The sequence below is a fragment of the Gorilla gorilla genome, chromosome 23 (genome assembly GCF_029281585.2).
Source record: "Gorilla gorilla gorilla isolate KB3781 chromosome 23, NHGRI_mGorGor1-v2.1_pri, whole genome shotgun sequence".
NCBI classification, from domain to species: Eukaryota; Metazoa; Chordata; class Mammalia; order Primates; family Hominidae; genus Gorilla; species Gorilla gorilla.
The window spans coordinates 22,119,273-22,134,853 of NC_086018.1; the positions used below are offsets into that span (position 1 = coordinate 22,119,273).

General features: G+C 57.6%; 2 protein-coding genes across 3 annotated transcripts in view; one reads left to right on the plus strand and one right to left on the minus strand.

The window, feature by feature from the left end:
• Positions 1-1,362: 1,362 nt before the first annotated feature.
• Positions 1,363-8,902, minus strand: LRRC75B (leucine rich repeat containing 75B). Its single transcript, XM_004063181.5, has 4 exons — positions 8,581-8,902; positions 5,547-5,675; positions 3,942-4,057; positions 1,363-2,139 (listed from the first exon to the last, which is right to left on the minus strand). Exons 1-4 carry the CDS (start codon positions 8,755-8,757, stop codon positions 1,614-1,616), a joined length of 948 nt encoding a protein of 315 aa, XP_004063229.3. The 5' UTR covers positions 8,758-8,902; the 3' UTR covers positions 1,363-1,613.
• A 1,626-nt stretch (positions 8,903-10,528) lies between these two features.
• GGT1 (gamma-glutamyltransferase 1) overlaps positions 10,529-15,581 on the plus strand; it is a 33,047-nt gene continuing 27,994 nt past the window's right edge. The window contains exon 1 of one of the 2 annotated variants that reach the window (XM_055375201.2): positions 10,529-10,621. The gene's annotated coding sequence lies outside the window, so the exon portion shown is untranslated. The remainder of the gene's footprint in view (positions 10,622-15,581) is intronic. The other variant, XM_063704752.1, reaches the window with a different exon arrangement.

Genomic DNA, 15,581 nt, shown 5'->3' on the forward strand with positions numbered 1-15,581 from the left:
CTATTTAACAGAGGGGAGGGAGCAGAGATCCCAAAAAGGGAAAGGCCTGGCCAGGTCCCACGGCAAGTCAGGAGCAGAGCGGGCCTGAACTGTGAGATCTCCCATCTCTCCAAAGCCTTTGGGTAAGAAGTCTGCCTAAAGCAGTGAGATCAGTGGGGTCTGAGGAAAATCCTTTTCCTCACTGCCTCCATCCCAGTCCTGGGACCCAACACCATCCTGTCCTCACCCTCCTTGGCCATCTCCTTCTGCCCTGAGAAGCTGTTATGCATACAGCCAGACTGGGAATGTGCTGGAATCCATGCACCACAGGGGATGGATGCGCTGCTTACAGTCCCTGTGGGCCATGGCTGTGAGGGAAAGTCAGAGCTGGTGGCTGGGGTGTGTAGGCCCAGGAGGACCCCTGCCTCCTTCTTAGCCTTGGAGCCCCCCTCTGCTGCTGAGTCTTTCCTCATCTAGCAGGGACCCACTGCCCCCAGACCTTACCTCCTGGCTTAGCACATGACTTCCCCACTCTGGGCCTCAGTATCCCCCCGGACATCTCTAAATTCCTTTCCCGCCTGCCCTGCCTGTCTTCTGGTTGGGCTGAACTGTAACTCCCCACACAGGGCTGAGGGTGACTGTGGCATTAGGCTTCTGGTTGGGAGCCCACCCTGATGGTGCTTGGGGAGGAAGGGAGACACTTCCCCCTGCCAAGGGCAGCCCTAGGACTACTCTGCCCCCAAGGCCCCCTGCTGCTGGTGATGCGCACCTCCACCCCCTGCATGCTCTCCCACACGGGGACCCCCACGGCCTGGAGGGAACACACAAGCACTTTGTCTCTGGCTTGCTGTCTCCTAACCCCACAGAGCTGCCCCTCGCCAAGTACAAGAGGCTGGGGCTGGGTCCTGGGGGTGGCAAGCAGCACTGTACCCTGTGGGAGGCAGGCACCAAGTCCTCTCACTTAGTCGGCTGTGGCCCCTGCCTCTGGTCTGTGCAGCCTTGTCCCCTGCCCAGAGGGCTGTGGTGGTGAGGCTGGCAGCCTGGGCTCAGACGTGAGCTTGCTGTGGGGCTCCATGTAGAGCTTTGCTCCTCCTGGGGCTCCCAACCCGCTCCTTCGCAGCTCCCCTTCTCAAGGAGCCCAAGCCCTGCCCGGATGTGAGGGCCCGCTCCCTGGAGGCCTCCTCTAACTCTCCAGCCCTCAGGGATGGACCCAGGACCCCCACATCTTAGACTCCATGGGGGACTTGCCCAAAGAGCACCTGGGGGAAGGTCAGTGTGACCTTTGTCCCTCCCTTTTGGATAGACACAGCCACCTTTTCTCCCCACCCCAGCAGCAGGGCTGTTGCTGAGTGACCCTGAGGTTGGTGATGCAGAAAAGCAGAGGCGGGTGTCACTCTTTATTGCGGGGTCCACACTGTGGGTGCTGGGGCCCCTCCCACTGAGGGAAGGCTGAGCCTCTAGCCAGGGCTGGCCACCTGGCCACCTATGAGTCCATTCTTCTGTCCCCTTAATCTCAGGCTGAGCATTTGCACTGGATTTCTGGGGGCCTGTGAGTCCTCCCTGACCTTCATCGCCCACTATCATGTGCTTGAGAGCATCACAAGTCAGTAGCAATGAGCCAGGTGGGCGGTGGGTCACCTGGCACAGCAGGCCTGGGGCTCGGGTCCCAGCCCAGCAGCTGTGGAGTCCCAGGTGGAGGCAGGGGTGGTGGCCCCGGCCGCACTGCCCTCAGGCTCAAGGTCCAGGCCCTCGTAGATGGTGGGGAGTGAGGTGCGCTGGCTCAGCCGCCGGCGCAGGCCGACCAGCAGGGGCTGGGGCAGGGAAGCCACATCCACGTTGTTGCCCAGGTCCACCCAAGCCAAAGCAGGGAACTTGGTGGTGTCCTTGATGGCATCAGTGAGCTTGCGGGCAGTGGCCCGCGTCAGTCGGTTGCCGTTGAGCAGGAGCTGGGTGAGGCGGGGCAGCGCCCACAGGCTGGGCAGCAGGAGGTGCAGCAGCTCATCACTCAGTCCCGTGAAGCTCAGGTCCAGCACCGCCAGCACAGCACCATGGCTGCTCAGGTAGCGTGTGATGTGTTGCACGTCCTGTGTCGACAGCAGGATGCCCGAGAGGTCCACAGTCTCCCCTGCCAGCAGAGTCTTCTGGAGGCTGCTCTTGAGGCTATGGGAGAGTGGCAAGTGGGGATGGACTAGGCAACCAGGCAGTCCCCCCATCGACCACAGACAGTGACCTGTCGGGAACAGCCCAGGCCTACAGTCTGGCAAAGCCAGATTCAAACTGTGTCTTTCGTATTTTTTGAGACAAAGTTTCGCTCTTTTTGCCCAGGCTGGAGTGCAGTGGCACAATCTCGGCTTACGGCAACCTCTGCCTCCCGGATTCAAGCGATTCTCCTGCTTCAGCCTCCCAAGTAGCTGGGATTAAAGGCATGTGCCACCACGCCTGGCTAATTTTGTATTTTTAGTAGAGGTGGGGTTTCTCCATCTTTGTCAGGCTGGTCTCGAACTCCTGACCTCAGGTGATCTGACCGCCTCAGCCTCCCAAAGTGCTGGGATTACAGGCGTGAGCCACTGCGCCCGGGCCCAAACTGTCACTTTCTAAGTGGGTGGCCATGGGCAATGCTCAGAGCCTCAGTTTCCCCTTTGGTGAAAATGGGACGTGGTTGTTGTGAGGATTAAATGCACACACAGTAAGGCTCTATCTTCATGAACTATTATTTGAAATCTCACTGTGTGCCCAGCATCCCACACCTGTTTTATTGACATCTCACTTATTTTTCAGATAGGTGAAGTAACTCTTCCATGGCCACACACCACTAAGCGGGGAACCAGGTCCCCAAACTGAGATGCTCTGACTCTTGAGCCCACATGTTTTTTTCCCTGTGCCCCTTCTGATGTCGATTCTTTTAGGGTAGGGAGAAATTCTCCTACAAAGGGACGGCTATTAGGCTGTACAGGGCACTGGGGATAGAGAGGGACAGGCCCACGGTAGTGAAAGGGGAGGTCCTGGGTGTGCAGGCTGGGGACCGGCCATGGGGGAGGGCTCCCTGTGTTTTCTCAGTTAGAAGGGAAGTTCAGAGACTGAGAAGGACCCCCGCCCCCACCAACCCTCTAGGTCTCTCCCCAGTTATCTGAACAGAGCCCACTAGGCACACAGGCCTTTTGGGGGACTGACAGCAGTGAGCACGCCCTCAGGACCCCCACCAGTCATGGCAGGGAACAACCTTGTGGGGTCCAAGCTCAGTGTGGCCTGTTAGGCCCAAGGTGGGACAGGGGTGGAGGGCAGACAGGGGAGGCCTGCTAGGGTAAGCTCCCGGCAGCAGTTCAGGCCTCTGGGCCTGGGTGCCTGTGGCCAGCTCTGGACTGAGCCTGTGTGTGAGGCTCCATGGATGGAGTCACTCCAGGATGGAGTGTCTGAGAGGGACCCATGGCAGAGGGAGCTATTGGGCAGCCACGGAAGCCTCAGTTTTAGGCAGCCTGGCAGTGGCAAAGAATTCCCAACAAGGTACAGGAAAATCAGGGTAGAGTGTGGCCTTAGGCAAGCCACTTCTCCGAACCTGTTTCCTTCCCTCTAAAATGAGAATCACGATCCAGAATCTGCCTCCCCCGCAACCTGTTGGGAAGTCTCAGCTGAAGATGCCTACTGAGGTCACCTTGGCTGTTGGGTGGAGGGGTGGGGTGTCCAGGCCGTGTAACAGACCAGGGATTGAGGGATGTGTGAATGGCAGGAGGCAGGACCGTCCTGTGGGAAATGCCAAACGGGTCACTCAGAGGGTGCAGCTTGGCTTGGGGAGCATCTGCTACCACGGGCCAGGCTGACTTCCAGGGTAGGGCCCTCATGCGGACCAGGTGAGGGCCTCACCAGGTGGGATTTCAGCACCAGCCTCTTGGTGAGAGTGCAGGTGTCAACCTGAGAAGGGACCTTGGAGCAGCAGTGAGGAGGGGCAGTGGCTGGGCTACCCTTACCAGCTCTGGGTCTTCCTCTGGCGCAGGCTGGACCCTTGCTGCTGCTTCGAGTGAGGGGTGAGGTGGTAGATGAGCTGTCGGCAGATCTTGTCCGAGGACTTCCAGAGCTCATAGTCCTGTGGGAGGGCAGTGTCACCATGGTGAATCTGAGCCCCTCCTGCCCACCTCAGGGCCTTGGGGAGAGGAGCCCAGGCAGCCAAGTGTGTGTGTAAGCACAGCCGTGCACCATGCATCACCGAGTTGCCCACCAGGGCCTCCCCCTCCTACCCCCCAACCCGGCTGTGGCCTGGCACAGAGCCAGGGGAGGCTGCCCTCTGGGAGCTGGACAGGCTGGTCCAGTCCCGCAGTGCCCGGCGGGAGGAAGCCCAAACAATGAGCCCTTGTTCCCTGTTCTCAGGCCCAGGGCCAGCGTCTCGGGCTATCAGCCGGCTGCCTGCCCACCCTCAGCACCCTTCGGGGACTTGCCACAGGGGGAGGAGGCCAGACCAGGCCCCTCGAGGGAGCCGTGCTCCACTGACGCCAATCCCAGGGAGTAGGAACAAGCCAGGTCAGCATGTTCTTCTTCCTCTCACTCTCCAACTGAGACTGCGCCTGCGGGGTCTGGGTCTGGGCTGACAGGCCTGGGGGATGTAATGTTTTACAGCACCACCACCTGGCTCTCTCTTAGTCCTAACTGGGCTCCGGCAGAGGCCCAGCTCAGGGTGGAATCCGAGGTGCGCGGCCCACAAAGCTGGCACTGAGCATGCTCCACTGCATCCTTTATCCAGTCCCTCTGTGAACAGCCCCAGGAGCAGGCAGCACACACAGCAGCTGCAAGCCCTGGCCGTTCCTGTGATGGCTGTGGGCTAGGCGCAGAGTCCTAGGGGCCGACTGTGCACAGACCTGGGCATTCAGAGCTGGCAGGGCCCAGAGCGGATACCCTTGTTTTGGTTGGGGACTCACTGTGACTAGGAGTCTGGGTCCGGTGGCTGGTCACAGCCACACATCCTGGGGCTGTGTCGATGCTCATGGCAGGACATCTGCAGGTGCTGTCAGCATGGGGTTCTGGGCAGCTGTGGGGTGGAGGCTGCAGGTGGCAAACTCCACCCCAGCAATGAGGAGGGCCTTGCTTACGACCCCAGCTGTTGTGGGGGAAAGCAGTGAGCACCCATCCGCAAGGGTGTCTGTACAGGATGGAGACCTGCGGACAGACGGGGGCTCTAGCCGAGAGCGGCTCTCTTCTGGCCCAGGAATTCAGAGGCTAGCAGTTTGTTTCCGTTGGTGGATTTCTCAGAACAGTCTGTGACCCGCAGGGTCCCCATATGACTTCTGCCCAGCTACAGTCTTCCTGGTCTGGGTCCCCAGGCCTGGTGCACAGTGCTGCCACACAGAAAATGGGTCTGCCCAGGACTCTGAGGGTCCTGCAAAGCACAGCTCACACTTGCTCTAGCTGGTGGCCAGCCTAATATACTGATGCTGGCAGCAGGTCTCAGACAGGGACAGTGACTTGCCTAAGGCCACACAGCAAGCCGCAGAAGGACCTAGCCTCCCAGTCCCCAGCCCTGGGCTCTGTTGGCCCCTGTCCACCACAGTGCCCAGCCCAGGGCCCGTGCCTGCCAGCCTCACCTTCTTGGGGCACTGCAGGTCCCGGGCCAGGTTCACAAGCAGGTCATGGGAGATGGGGTCGACCGGGTTGAGGAAGGCCACATCTCTGTAGAGGATATCAGGAAGGATGGTCCTCTCAAGGCCCAGGTCCTGTGAGTGGTGAAGAGAGAGTTGAGTGAGCCTGTTGGGTCTCCCATCTCGAGGCCCCACCCCAGCCAGCCAGATGCTGCTTATGCCCGTTCCTGTCTCTCCATCTCCTCCCTAAGGCTGGCTGGATTCTCCCCACAGGTGGCCATGCGCCAAAAGTCCAGTGGTGGGTGGCCCCCTTCTTTTTTTGCTTATTTATTTTTTGAGACAGGGTCTCGCCCTGTCACCCAGGCTGGAGTGCAGTGGCGTGATCTCGGTTCAGTGTAACATCTGCCTCCTCAAGGAATCCTCCCACTTCAGCCTCCTGAGGAGCTGGGGCTATAGACAGGCACCACTATGCTCAGCTAATTAAAAAAAAAATGTTTTGTAGAAATGGGGTCTCACTATGTTGCCCAGACTGGTCTCAAACTCCTGGGCTCAAGCGATCCTCCCAAAGTGCTGGGATTACAGGTGTGAGCCACTCGGCCTTGGTGGACCCTTTGGATAAGCAGAGGGAAGGGACATGGGAGCCCTCAGGGAAGTGGTAAGTGAATCCCAGAACCCTTAGACCAGTTCCCTCGAGGTAGTGTTGTGCTGTGACACTGCCTTCTCTGGGGTTAGGACTTGTCAGTGGGATTCTTTGGGGTCTTTCCTCTTATGGTGGGGGGGTTTGCTCTTCTTATGACCCCTCAAATTCCCCTGTCCCCCAGTGTTCCCTTCAGACCCTCTGCCTTCCCACCTATCCCTTGGTTTTCCTAAGCTGCGGCCAGCATCTGTTTGCGGACAGGTATGGATCCTTCCCTTGGGGGCGGACCTCTCTCTCAGATGTCTCAAAGGCATGCTACCCTGAAGCCAGCCTCACCACCCATGCCCCAGCTCAGTATAGGGCACCTCCATGACCATCTTCCCAGGCACTGGGGCCAGAAGCTCTGGAACCCCCCAGCACTCTTCCGTCCTCCTCTCTCCCCAAACTCACCTAGTCATCTCTTCTCTCTCCCCACCACTCCTGCCAAGATTCAGGCCTCCAGCCTCCTCTCCTACCCATCCCTCACCCCACCGCCTGCACAGACCTGCCCTGGCCTTCCTGCCTCACTCCTCCACTTTCTCCTCCTGTCTACTCCCACAGGACTGGTGTGGGGCTGAATACTCTTTCAGAGGGTCTCTTTGTTTTGAGACGGAGTTTTGCTCTTGTTGCCCGGGCTGGGGCACAATGGTGCGAGGTCAGCTCACCGCAACCTCCGCCTCCCAGGTTCAAGCAATTCTCCTGCCTCAGCCTCCTGAGTAGCTGGGATTGCAGGCATGTGCCACCACGCCCGGCTAATTTTGTATTTTTAGCAGGGAAGGGGTTTCTCCATGTTGGTCAGGCTGGTCTCGAACTCCCGACTTCAGGTGATCTGCCTGCCTCGGCCTCCCAAAGTGCTGGGATTATAGGCGTGAGCCACTGCATCTGGCCCAGAGGGTCTCTTTAGAGGACATTTTGAGAGCTGATGGGGCAGCCACAGCCAGGAGGGGCCTCTACACCCCATGTGGGCCTTCTCCAATCCATAGGTGATATGCTCTGTGCGTGGGTCCCAAGCACAGGAAGTTGGGCCAGGCAGGGGAGGCCGTGGGTCACAGCTGCAGGGTCCCTGCAGGTTATGGAGCAGGATAGGCCCCGGCTGGACCTCAAATCCCAACCTCTGAGACACAAAGAGGTGGTCTCTGAGGATCCTTCTTTCCCTCTAGTTTCCCAGCTAAAATGCCCAACTGGTGTCTTGGGCTCCAGGCAGCATCCCAGACTGAGATCTGTGCCTCTGGTTGTCTGGCTGATTCAGTGCTGCTCTGCTGTTTGCCACAGATGCCAGCTAGGGAAGATCCAGGAGGAAGGCTGGCTGATGAGCCTGGCAGACCCAGACAGGGCCCCAGACCGCAACCTGCCAGCCTGCCTTCCATGGGTCTAGACAGCTCCTCTTAAAGGGACAGCTCCATTTTTCCAGCCTGCTGAATCCAGAGTTGGAGGAGGTGGAGAAGGGAAGGGAGGAAGAAGGGCTCTGGCCCTGGCTTGCCCCACATTTTCTCTGTGGGCCCTGGGATGACCACTTCGCTCCATGCCTCAGTTTCCCCATTTCTAATCTACCTTCTGCAGGCCGAACACCTGCATGGCTGACTTCCTGCTCACAGGATGGGGCAGGTAGTGGTGGTAGCTGCTGTAGGGGGTGGGGACGGGGTGGTGAGGGAAGTGGCATGCCCAGGTGATTGGGGGGACCAGCATCCTGGGACAACCCAGGGGTTGGGATCTGGGTTTAGTGTACCTGGTGTGTGTAGGAGCAGAGCCACCACCGGACCGAGTGTTGTGATGCACAGATGCTGGGGGTGTGTACTCTAAGGGCATGAGCCGCCTCTTGGAGAACTGGTGATGCATGGATGGCTCTCTGTGGGCTGCCATGGTGTCTTGGGGTGAGGCTGCATCCCTAGACCAGCCCTGGGTCCTCTCTCCAGGGTCCACTGTCTCCCGGATCCTGGAGGAGGGGGAAGCTACCCTCTTCCATTGTCTCTCAATACAAGATGATTTGACCTCACCTGCCACTCCTCCCGGGCCCCTCCCATCTTGCCAGGGCCTGAATTTGGGCTCTTAGGTCCAGGCTACCGGGCCACCCTCAACACACACAACCCCTCTCAAACCCCAAAGACCCGGACACACTCAGCAGCCCCCTCCTCCACACGGTCCGCCGACCTCACCCAGCCCTCACTCCAGGCGGTCGCCCTCTCGCCCACGCAAGACCCCGCGTGCTGCAGCCTGTCGCGCCCTCGGAACCCGCCAGCGCGCGCCAGAGACCAGCTCCGCCTCGCCTCCCGGCGGATACAGGCCCAGAACCCATAGCCCCGTGCCTCCCAGACCCCCAGACCCTCCCTGGCCGCCAGCCCCGGGGCGGACGGCTCCTTCTCTCGCCTGGCGCAGGAGGCGCAGCAGCTGCCGGGCGCGCTCCGGCCGCCGCTCGCGGAGCGTGGACTGGATCTCGCGGAGCCACCGCACCCGGCGCTCGTAGGGCGCGGGTCCGCAGCCGGCCGCCGCCCCGGCCTGGGAGCCAGCCTCGGGCCCGGCCCGCCGGCCCAGCCGCGCCCCCATGGCCGCCGCGCGACGGTCGCCGAACCCACAGGAGGCCGGGCTGTCTGCGCCCCGCTCCCGGGGCCGCCCCTAGTCGCCCCGCCTCCAATCACCGCGGCCCTGCCCCGTCCGGGTCCGAAGGCTGAGCTCCCGCCCCACCCCGCGCCGGAGCGAGGCCAGTGGGTTCCTCGGTTTGGCCTGATCCCACTGGAGGAGGCCCTGCTTGCGTCAGTCTTGGCGCTAGAACCCGAGGGCCTGGAGCCGCCAGGGGAGACGCGGAGCTCGGCCGAGACGAGGTGGCTTTTGGCACCTCTTTACCCTCTGGCCCCAGTGCTGACTGGGGAATAGTCGCTTTGACGGTGCAAAGAGCATTCTAGGCGGGGTGGGGGGGTTCTGCTGCGTGTGCCAGTGTTAGGTATTGCCCCCATTGCTTTTAGAAATCTGCCCTGCATGGTGAATCTCCGTCTCCACTAAAATACAAAAATTAGGCCGGGCACGGTGGCTCACGCCTGTAATCCCAGCACTTTGGGGGGCCGAGGCAGGCGGAATCCAAGGTCAGGAGTTCAAGACCAGCCTGGCTAACATGGTGAAACCACATTTTTATTGAAAATACAAAAAATTAGCCGGGCGTGGTGGCGGGCACCTGTAATCCCAGCTATTCGGGAGGTTGAGGTAGGAGAATCAATTGAACCTGGGAGGCGGAGGTTACAGTGAGCCGAGATGGCGCCACCACACTCTACCCTGGGTGACAGAGCAAAACTCTGTCTCAAAAAAAAAAAAAAAAGAAAAGAAAAGAAAAAAAAAGAAATCTCTGCAGCTGGCAGTTGTGGTGTAGGACCTGCTCACGCTACATGGACACTCCTGCACTGGCAAATATTTACTGCCTCCTGCTTCTTGGTTTGGGGCAGGCCCCCACCTCTGACCCCAGCCTGGGAAATAAACCGGATGAAGAGTCAGGTTAACCGTTAAGCCCGGCTCTGGGCAAGCTGGCAGCAGGCGGGCTGTATCTGCCGCTGGCTTCAGTCTGCCTCCCTGACAAGGGGTGGGGGTGGCGGCAGGCAGAGTGAGATGGGGGCCCTGGCTCCTCTGAGGACCAGGGTGAGGTACGGACCCACCCAGCTCAAGGTGTATCCCACTTCCCAGGGCTCCCTCAGCAGAAGCCTAGGTCTCTGCTGCAGGCCTGCTGGGCCCCTGCAGCCCCAATCCCGGCTCTGGGACGCTCACATCTCCTGTGTGGGGGACGTTTGAGGCACTGATCTGCAGTCCCCACTTCTCTAAGCAAGGAGCACGTATTTAGCCTGTGAGGACGGGTACCTGTTGTGCAGGAAGGGCTGAGCACTGTCCGAGGGCATATAGTGAGGGATGACAGCCAAGCTCCCGTGTGTGTGTGTGTGTGTGTGTGTGTGTGTGTGTGTGTGTGTGTGTCTGCTAATTACCCTATGAAGATTCAAGGTTCCTTCCTTTGGGTTAAGCACTGCCTGCCCAGAGATGGCAGTGGGGAGAGGGCAGGGTGCTAGGCTCTGTCATCCTGTGGGGCTGGGCCCCTGAGACAAGGCAGAGGACAGAAGGATGTCTTAGCCCCTTGACCATCCACGGACCCCCAACCCCTGCTGGAGCAGTGCTTGCACCCCCTTCTCCCCTGGCACCTGCCAGCTGGACCCAACAGCCTCTCCTCCCGCTCCAGTGCAGCCAGCATTGTCCTGGGGCCGCCTTGGCACCACAGGTTTCCTCCCTGGCAAACCTGCATGACAGCCTTGCGTGCCCTGCCCCAGGGCCAAGGCGCTGTTGCTGAACTGAAGTGGCAACCTACCCGGTCAGAGCTTTAAGCTGCAGCTCTGATGCCCCAGGGACCCCTCAGACCCCCCTGCCCAGAGCAGGCAGCCCGGTAAGCCCTCCTCATCTTCCCCTGCAGCCTCAGGGCTGGAGCCACAGCTGGGAGGGCTCCCAGATCCTGACCATATCCTCCCAGAGGCTGAGCCAGGCCTGGGCACTGTCCCCTCAAATGTGAGAATACTGGGCAGGGGGAGGGGAGGAAGGGGGGAATGGAGGGCTGAGCCTGGAGGCATGAAAGGGGCAACCTAGGCAGCGGTATGGGGATGTGCTCAGAGCTTAGTGTCCTGTGGAAGGCAGAGAACTGCCCCAGCCCCCGCCTCTCATCCCCCACCCTCTGTGTCCCTGGCCGAGAGGTTCCTGGAGGACATTTTTCCAGCAAAAGAGGGAGGGTGGCGTCTGGGCCTAGATCCTTGGATGGGCTTTTCTCTGCCTGCTTGTGGGGCGCCTAGGGCGAGTGGGCTTTTGGAGACAATTTCTGGCCTAACCTGACTTGGACAGCAGCCCCCAGAGGCAGAGCTATCCCCTCAGGCATGGGGGCATGATTCCACCTCGCTAGCCCGCATGTGTTCTTCACGGAAGGCTGCTGGCCCGTCTCCCTGGGGTTACCCTGAGCAGCAGAGCTGTGTTTGTTGAGACTCCATGGGGTGGAGGGATTGCGATGTTGTCCTCTCAGTTCCCGGGGCTGATGTGGAAGCTCAAGGGCTTGCCCTGGATTCTTTAGGGTAGCCCTGCCATCCCTAGGGAGTCAGTGAGGTGGGAGGTTGGGGGCTGGAGAATCAGGTAGGGAGGACACAGCTAGACCTCAGGCCCTGATGGGAACGTACTAGGCTCCAAGTGGGACCTGCCAGGAGACAAGAATTGATGACAGCCACACCTTTGGAGTCTCAAGCCCTCTGCCACCCATGCGGTGGCCTAGTTCAAATGACAGGAACACAAGGTCCAGCTGGCCCAATGGGCAGGTAGAGGGCTGCAGCCAGGGCTGGAACTGGCCTTGCACTGCCTCTGGGCCCTTCTCTACCCACCCAGTAGTATTGTTCAAGCCCAGGAGGGAAAAAGGCCAGCTCAGGGTTAATGTTACTTCAGCAAGTAGCTGGGTGGCACTGAGCCTCCTGGTAGCCACTGTAAAGAAGGACACAGAATGGTTTGGGGGCATTCGCTAGGAGGAAGGAAGCAGATGGATACTCTATGGAGACAGGATGTCCTCTGTGTTTGCTCTACAGGAACGGGCTGTCAACCTTCTGCAGGGCCAGGAATTGTCATGAGGCTGTAGTAGGCAACAGAGCTTGGCGGGGTGAGGTGAGGTCACAGGTATAGGCTCAGGGCCTGGATTCAAATCCCCTGGGCTGCCACTTGTTGGATGTGTAACCATAGGCAGAGTAAGGACCTGCCATAGCAAATTACCACAAACTCAGTGGCTTAAAGCAACAGAATAGTTCTGGAGGCTAAAAGTCTGAAATCCAAGTATAGGCCGAGCCACACTCCCTTTGAGGACTCCAGGGGAAGATCCTTCCTTGCCTCTTCAGCTTCTGGTGGCTCCTGGCAATCCTTGGCCTTCCTTGGCTGCTGCTGCATCACTCCAGTCTCTGAAACCATCTACCCTATGTGTCTGTGTGGCCTTCACATGGCATTCCTTATTTTTGCAGTGGGGTCTCACTATGTTGCCCAGGCTGGTCTTGAACTCCTGGGTCCAAGTAGTCCTCCTGCCTCAGCCTCTCAAGTAGCTGGGATTATGAGTGAGTGCCACCATGCCTGGCTCTCATGGCCTCTTTGTAATAACTCTAGTGCCTGGGTGTGGTGGCTCACGCCTGTAATCCCAGCACTTTTGGAGGCTGCGGCGGATGGACCATGAGGTCAGGAGATTGAGGCCATCCTGTCCAACATGGTGAAACCCTGTCTCTACTAAAATACAAAAAAAAAAAAAAAAATTAGCCTGGTGTGGTGACACGTGCCTGTAGTCCCAGCTACTTGAGAGGCTGAGGCAGGGGAATCGCTTGAACCCGGGAGGCAGAAGTTGCAGTGAGCTGAGATTGCGTGGTGACTTCACTCCAGCCTGGTGACAGAGCGAGACTCTGTCTCAAAAAAAAAAAAAAAAAAGAACCGAAGCTACTGGATTTAGGGCTCATTCATTCTTTTTTTAATTTTTATTTTATTTTATTTTTTTGAGACAGAGTCTCACTCTGTTGCCCAGGCTGGAGTGCAATGGCACGATCTTGGCTCACTGCAACCTCCATCTCCCAGGTTCAAGCCATTCTCCTGCCTCAGCCTTCCAAGTAGCTGGGATTACAGGTGCCTGCCACCACGCCCAGCTAATTTTTGTATTTTTAGTAGAGACAGGGTTTCACCATATTGGTCAGGCTGGTCTTGAACTCCTGACCTCAGGTGATCCACCCCTGTCAGCCTCCCAGTGTTGGAATTACAGGCGTGAGCCACTGTGCCCAACAGGGCTCATTCATTCTAATCCTGTATGATCTCATCTTAACTAATTACTTATGTAGAGACTCTATTTCCAAATAAGGTCATGTGAGGAAAAACCAACTCAAACTGTGTTTTTTGGCCTGGCGTGGTGGCTCACACCTATAATTCCAGCACTTTGGGAGGCTAAGGTGGGCGGATCACTTGAGGCTAGGAGTTTGAGACCAGCCTGGCCAACATAGCAAAACCCCATCTTTACTAAAAAATACAAAAAAATACAAAAATTAGCCGGGTATGGTGGCATGTGCCAGTAGTCCCAGCTACTCAGGAGGCTGAGGCAGGAGAATCGCTTGAACCTAGGAGGCGGAGGTTTCAGTGAGCCGAGATAGCACCACCGCATTCCAGCCTGGGTGATAGAGTGAGACTCCATCTCAAAACACACACACACACACACACACACACACACACACACACACACACACACACCAACAACAACTGTGTTTCGCCTCTGTTCTCACAAGACAATAATCATCACAGAAGACTTCTTGTAACCAAATTTGTGGATTCTCCCACACACCCAGCAAGAATCGATTCTGCAGCAGACTCCAGCTGGTGTCTTCCAGTTCAACTCAATTCTGGTGCTGTCTACCTGGAGATGGCCTCAGAAACTACAGGTTGAGGGCTTGGTCCCACAAGACCAACCCGCATCCCACCAGTCACAAGTCTGGGCATTGGGAACATCTGACTAACCGGCTTCTAGTTGGGGTTCCAAGGCTCCCTCTTTGGGTTCAATTAATTTGCTAGAGTAGCTCACACAACTCAGGGAGACCTGTTTATCAGTTTATTTCAAAGGAGTTTTATTTTCTCCTCAGACATACTTTATCATCCCTTAAAGTCAGTAGCTCAAAGGAAACTTTAAAAGCTATAAATAGGCCGGGCACGGTGGCTCACGCCTGTAATCCCAGCACTTTGGGAGGTCGAGGCAGGTGGATCACTTGAGGTCAGGAGTTGGAGACCAGCCTGGCCAACATGGTGAAACTCCATCTCTACTAAAAGTACAGAATAATCTGGGTGTGGTGGCAGGAGCCTGTAATCACAGCTACTCGGGAGGCTGAGGCAGGAGAATCATCGGTTGAACCCGAGAGGCGCAAGTTGCAGTGAGCCAAGATCACACCTCTACACTCCAGCATGGGCAACAGAGCAAGACTGAGACTCCGTCTCAAAAAAAAAAAAAAAAAAAGATAAAATAAAGGCTACAAATAAACAGTCAGATGAAGAGATACATAGGGTGAAGACTGGAAGACTCCTAAGTACAGAAGTTTCTGTCCTGGTAGAGTTGGACACATGGATGAGTTGGGTTTTTTTGTTGTTGCCCAGGCTGGAGTACAGTGGCACTATCTCAGCTCACTGCAGCCTCTGCCTCCCCTGCTCAAGTGATCCTCCCCCCTCAGCCTCCCAAGTAGCTGGGACCAGAGGCATGTGCCACTATGCCCAGCTAACTTTATTATTTTTGTAGAGACGGGGTCTCTCTATTTTGCCCAGGCTGGTCGTGAACTCCTGGGCTCAAGTCATCCACCCACCTTGCCCTCCCAAAGCGCTGGGATTATAGGCATGAGCCACTGCGCCTGGCCATGGATGAGTTCTTGTTCCCCTTCCTGTCAGCCTCCACATGAAACTCCCCAAACCCTGTCCTCTTGGGCCTTTTTTAAAAAAATTAATTAAAAAATTAAAGACAGGGTCTCTCTATGTTGCCCAGGCTGGTCTTGAACTCCTAGTCTCAAGTGATCCACCCACCTGGTCCTCCCCTAGTGCTGGGATTACAAGATTAGAGATGCCAGCTGTCAGGTGGCTAGGTAGATTCAGTGTAAAGTCCTAGAAGATGCATTTTAGTAAAAACAGCTAGCCACCTGACAGCTGGCATCCATCCATTCAGTGAAGATTGTTGTGCACTGTGGATACTGTGGAGGAGGCAGCAGTCGCAGCCGGCCTGCAGAGTGAGATGCAGTGCCGGAGGGCTTCAGGAGGAGGTGACATTGTGATTGGTGTCTGAAGAGTGTCTCCATGATAATGGAGTCAGTGCAAAGTCCCAAAGACTGGGAAGGAGCAAGGGGAAAGGACGGTTCATATCCAGCTGCCCCACTCCAGAAAAAAAAAAAAAAAAGGAAAGGACGGGCACCAGCAAGGTAGGACAAGGGGGGCCTCTGGAGTGTTTTCTTCCCAGTTGGGGAGGGATGTGCTCAGATTTGCATGCCAAGCGCCTGGGCTGCAGTAGGGAAACAGCAGAGGGGCTGGGACCTGTGATTGGGAGTCTCCAGGTGAGAGGGTTGGCCTATGGGGACTGGAGGTCAGGTGAGGCTGGGAGTGGGGTATAGAGGTGGGAGCAGCTGGACAGGCCCAGTGAGGATGCAGGGGCAGCTGCCCAGGGCTAGACTCTGGCTGCTCTGGTGGCAGTTGCTTAGCTCAGGCTTGGGCATGTCCGCCTGGCGCATCTGAAACATTAGCCAGCAGGGCGTAGACTCGTCAGTGAGAGCATTCCTGAACCCAGCATCCAAGGAGCGAGGGAGGTTGGGAAGGTGCTGCTATGAGGCAGGGGGAGGTCC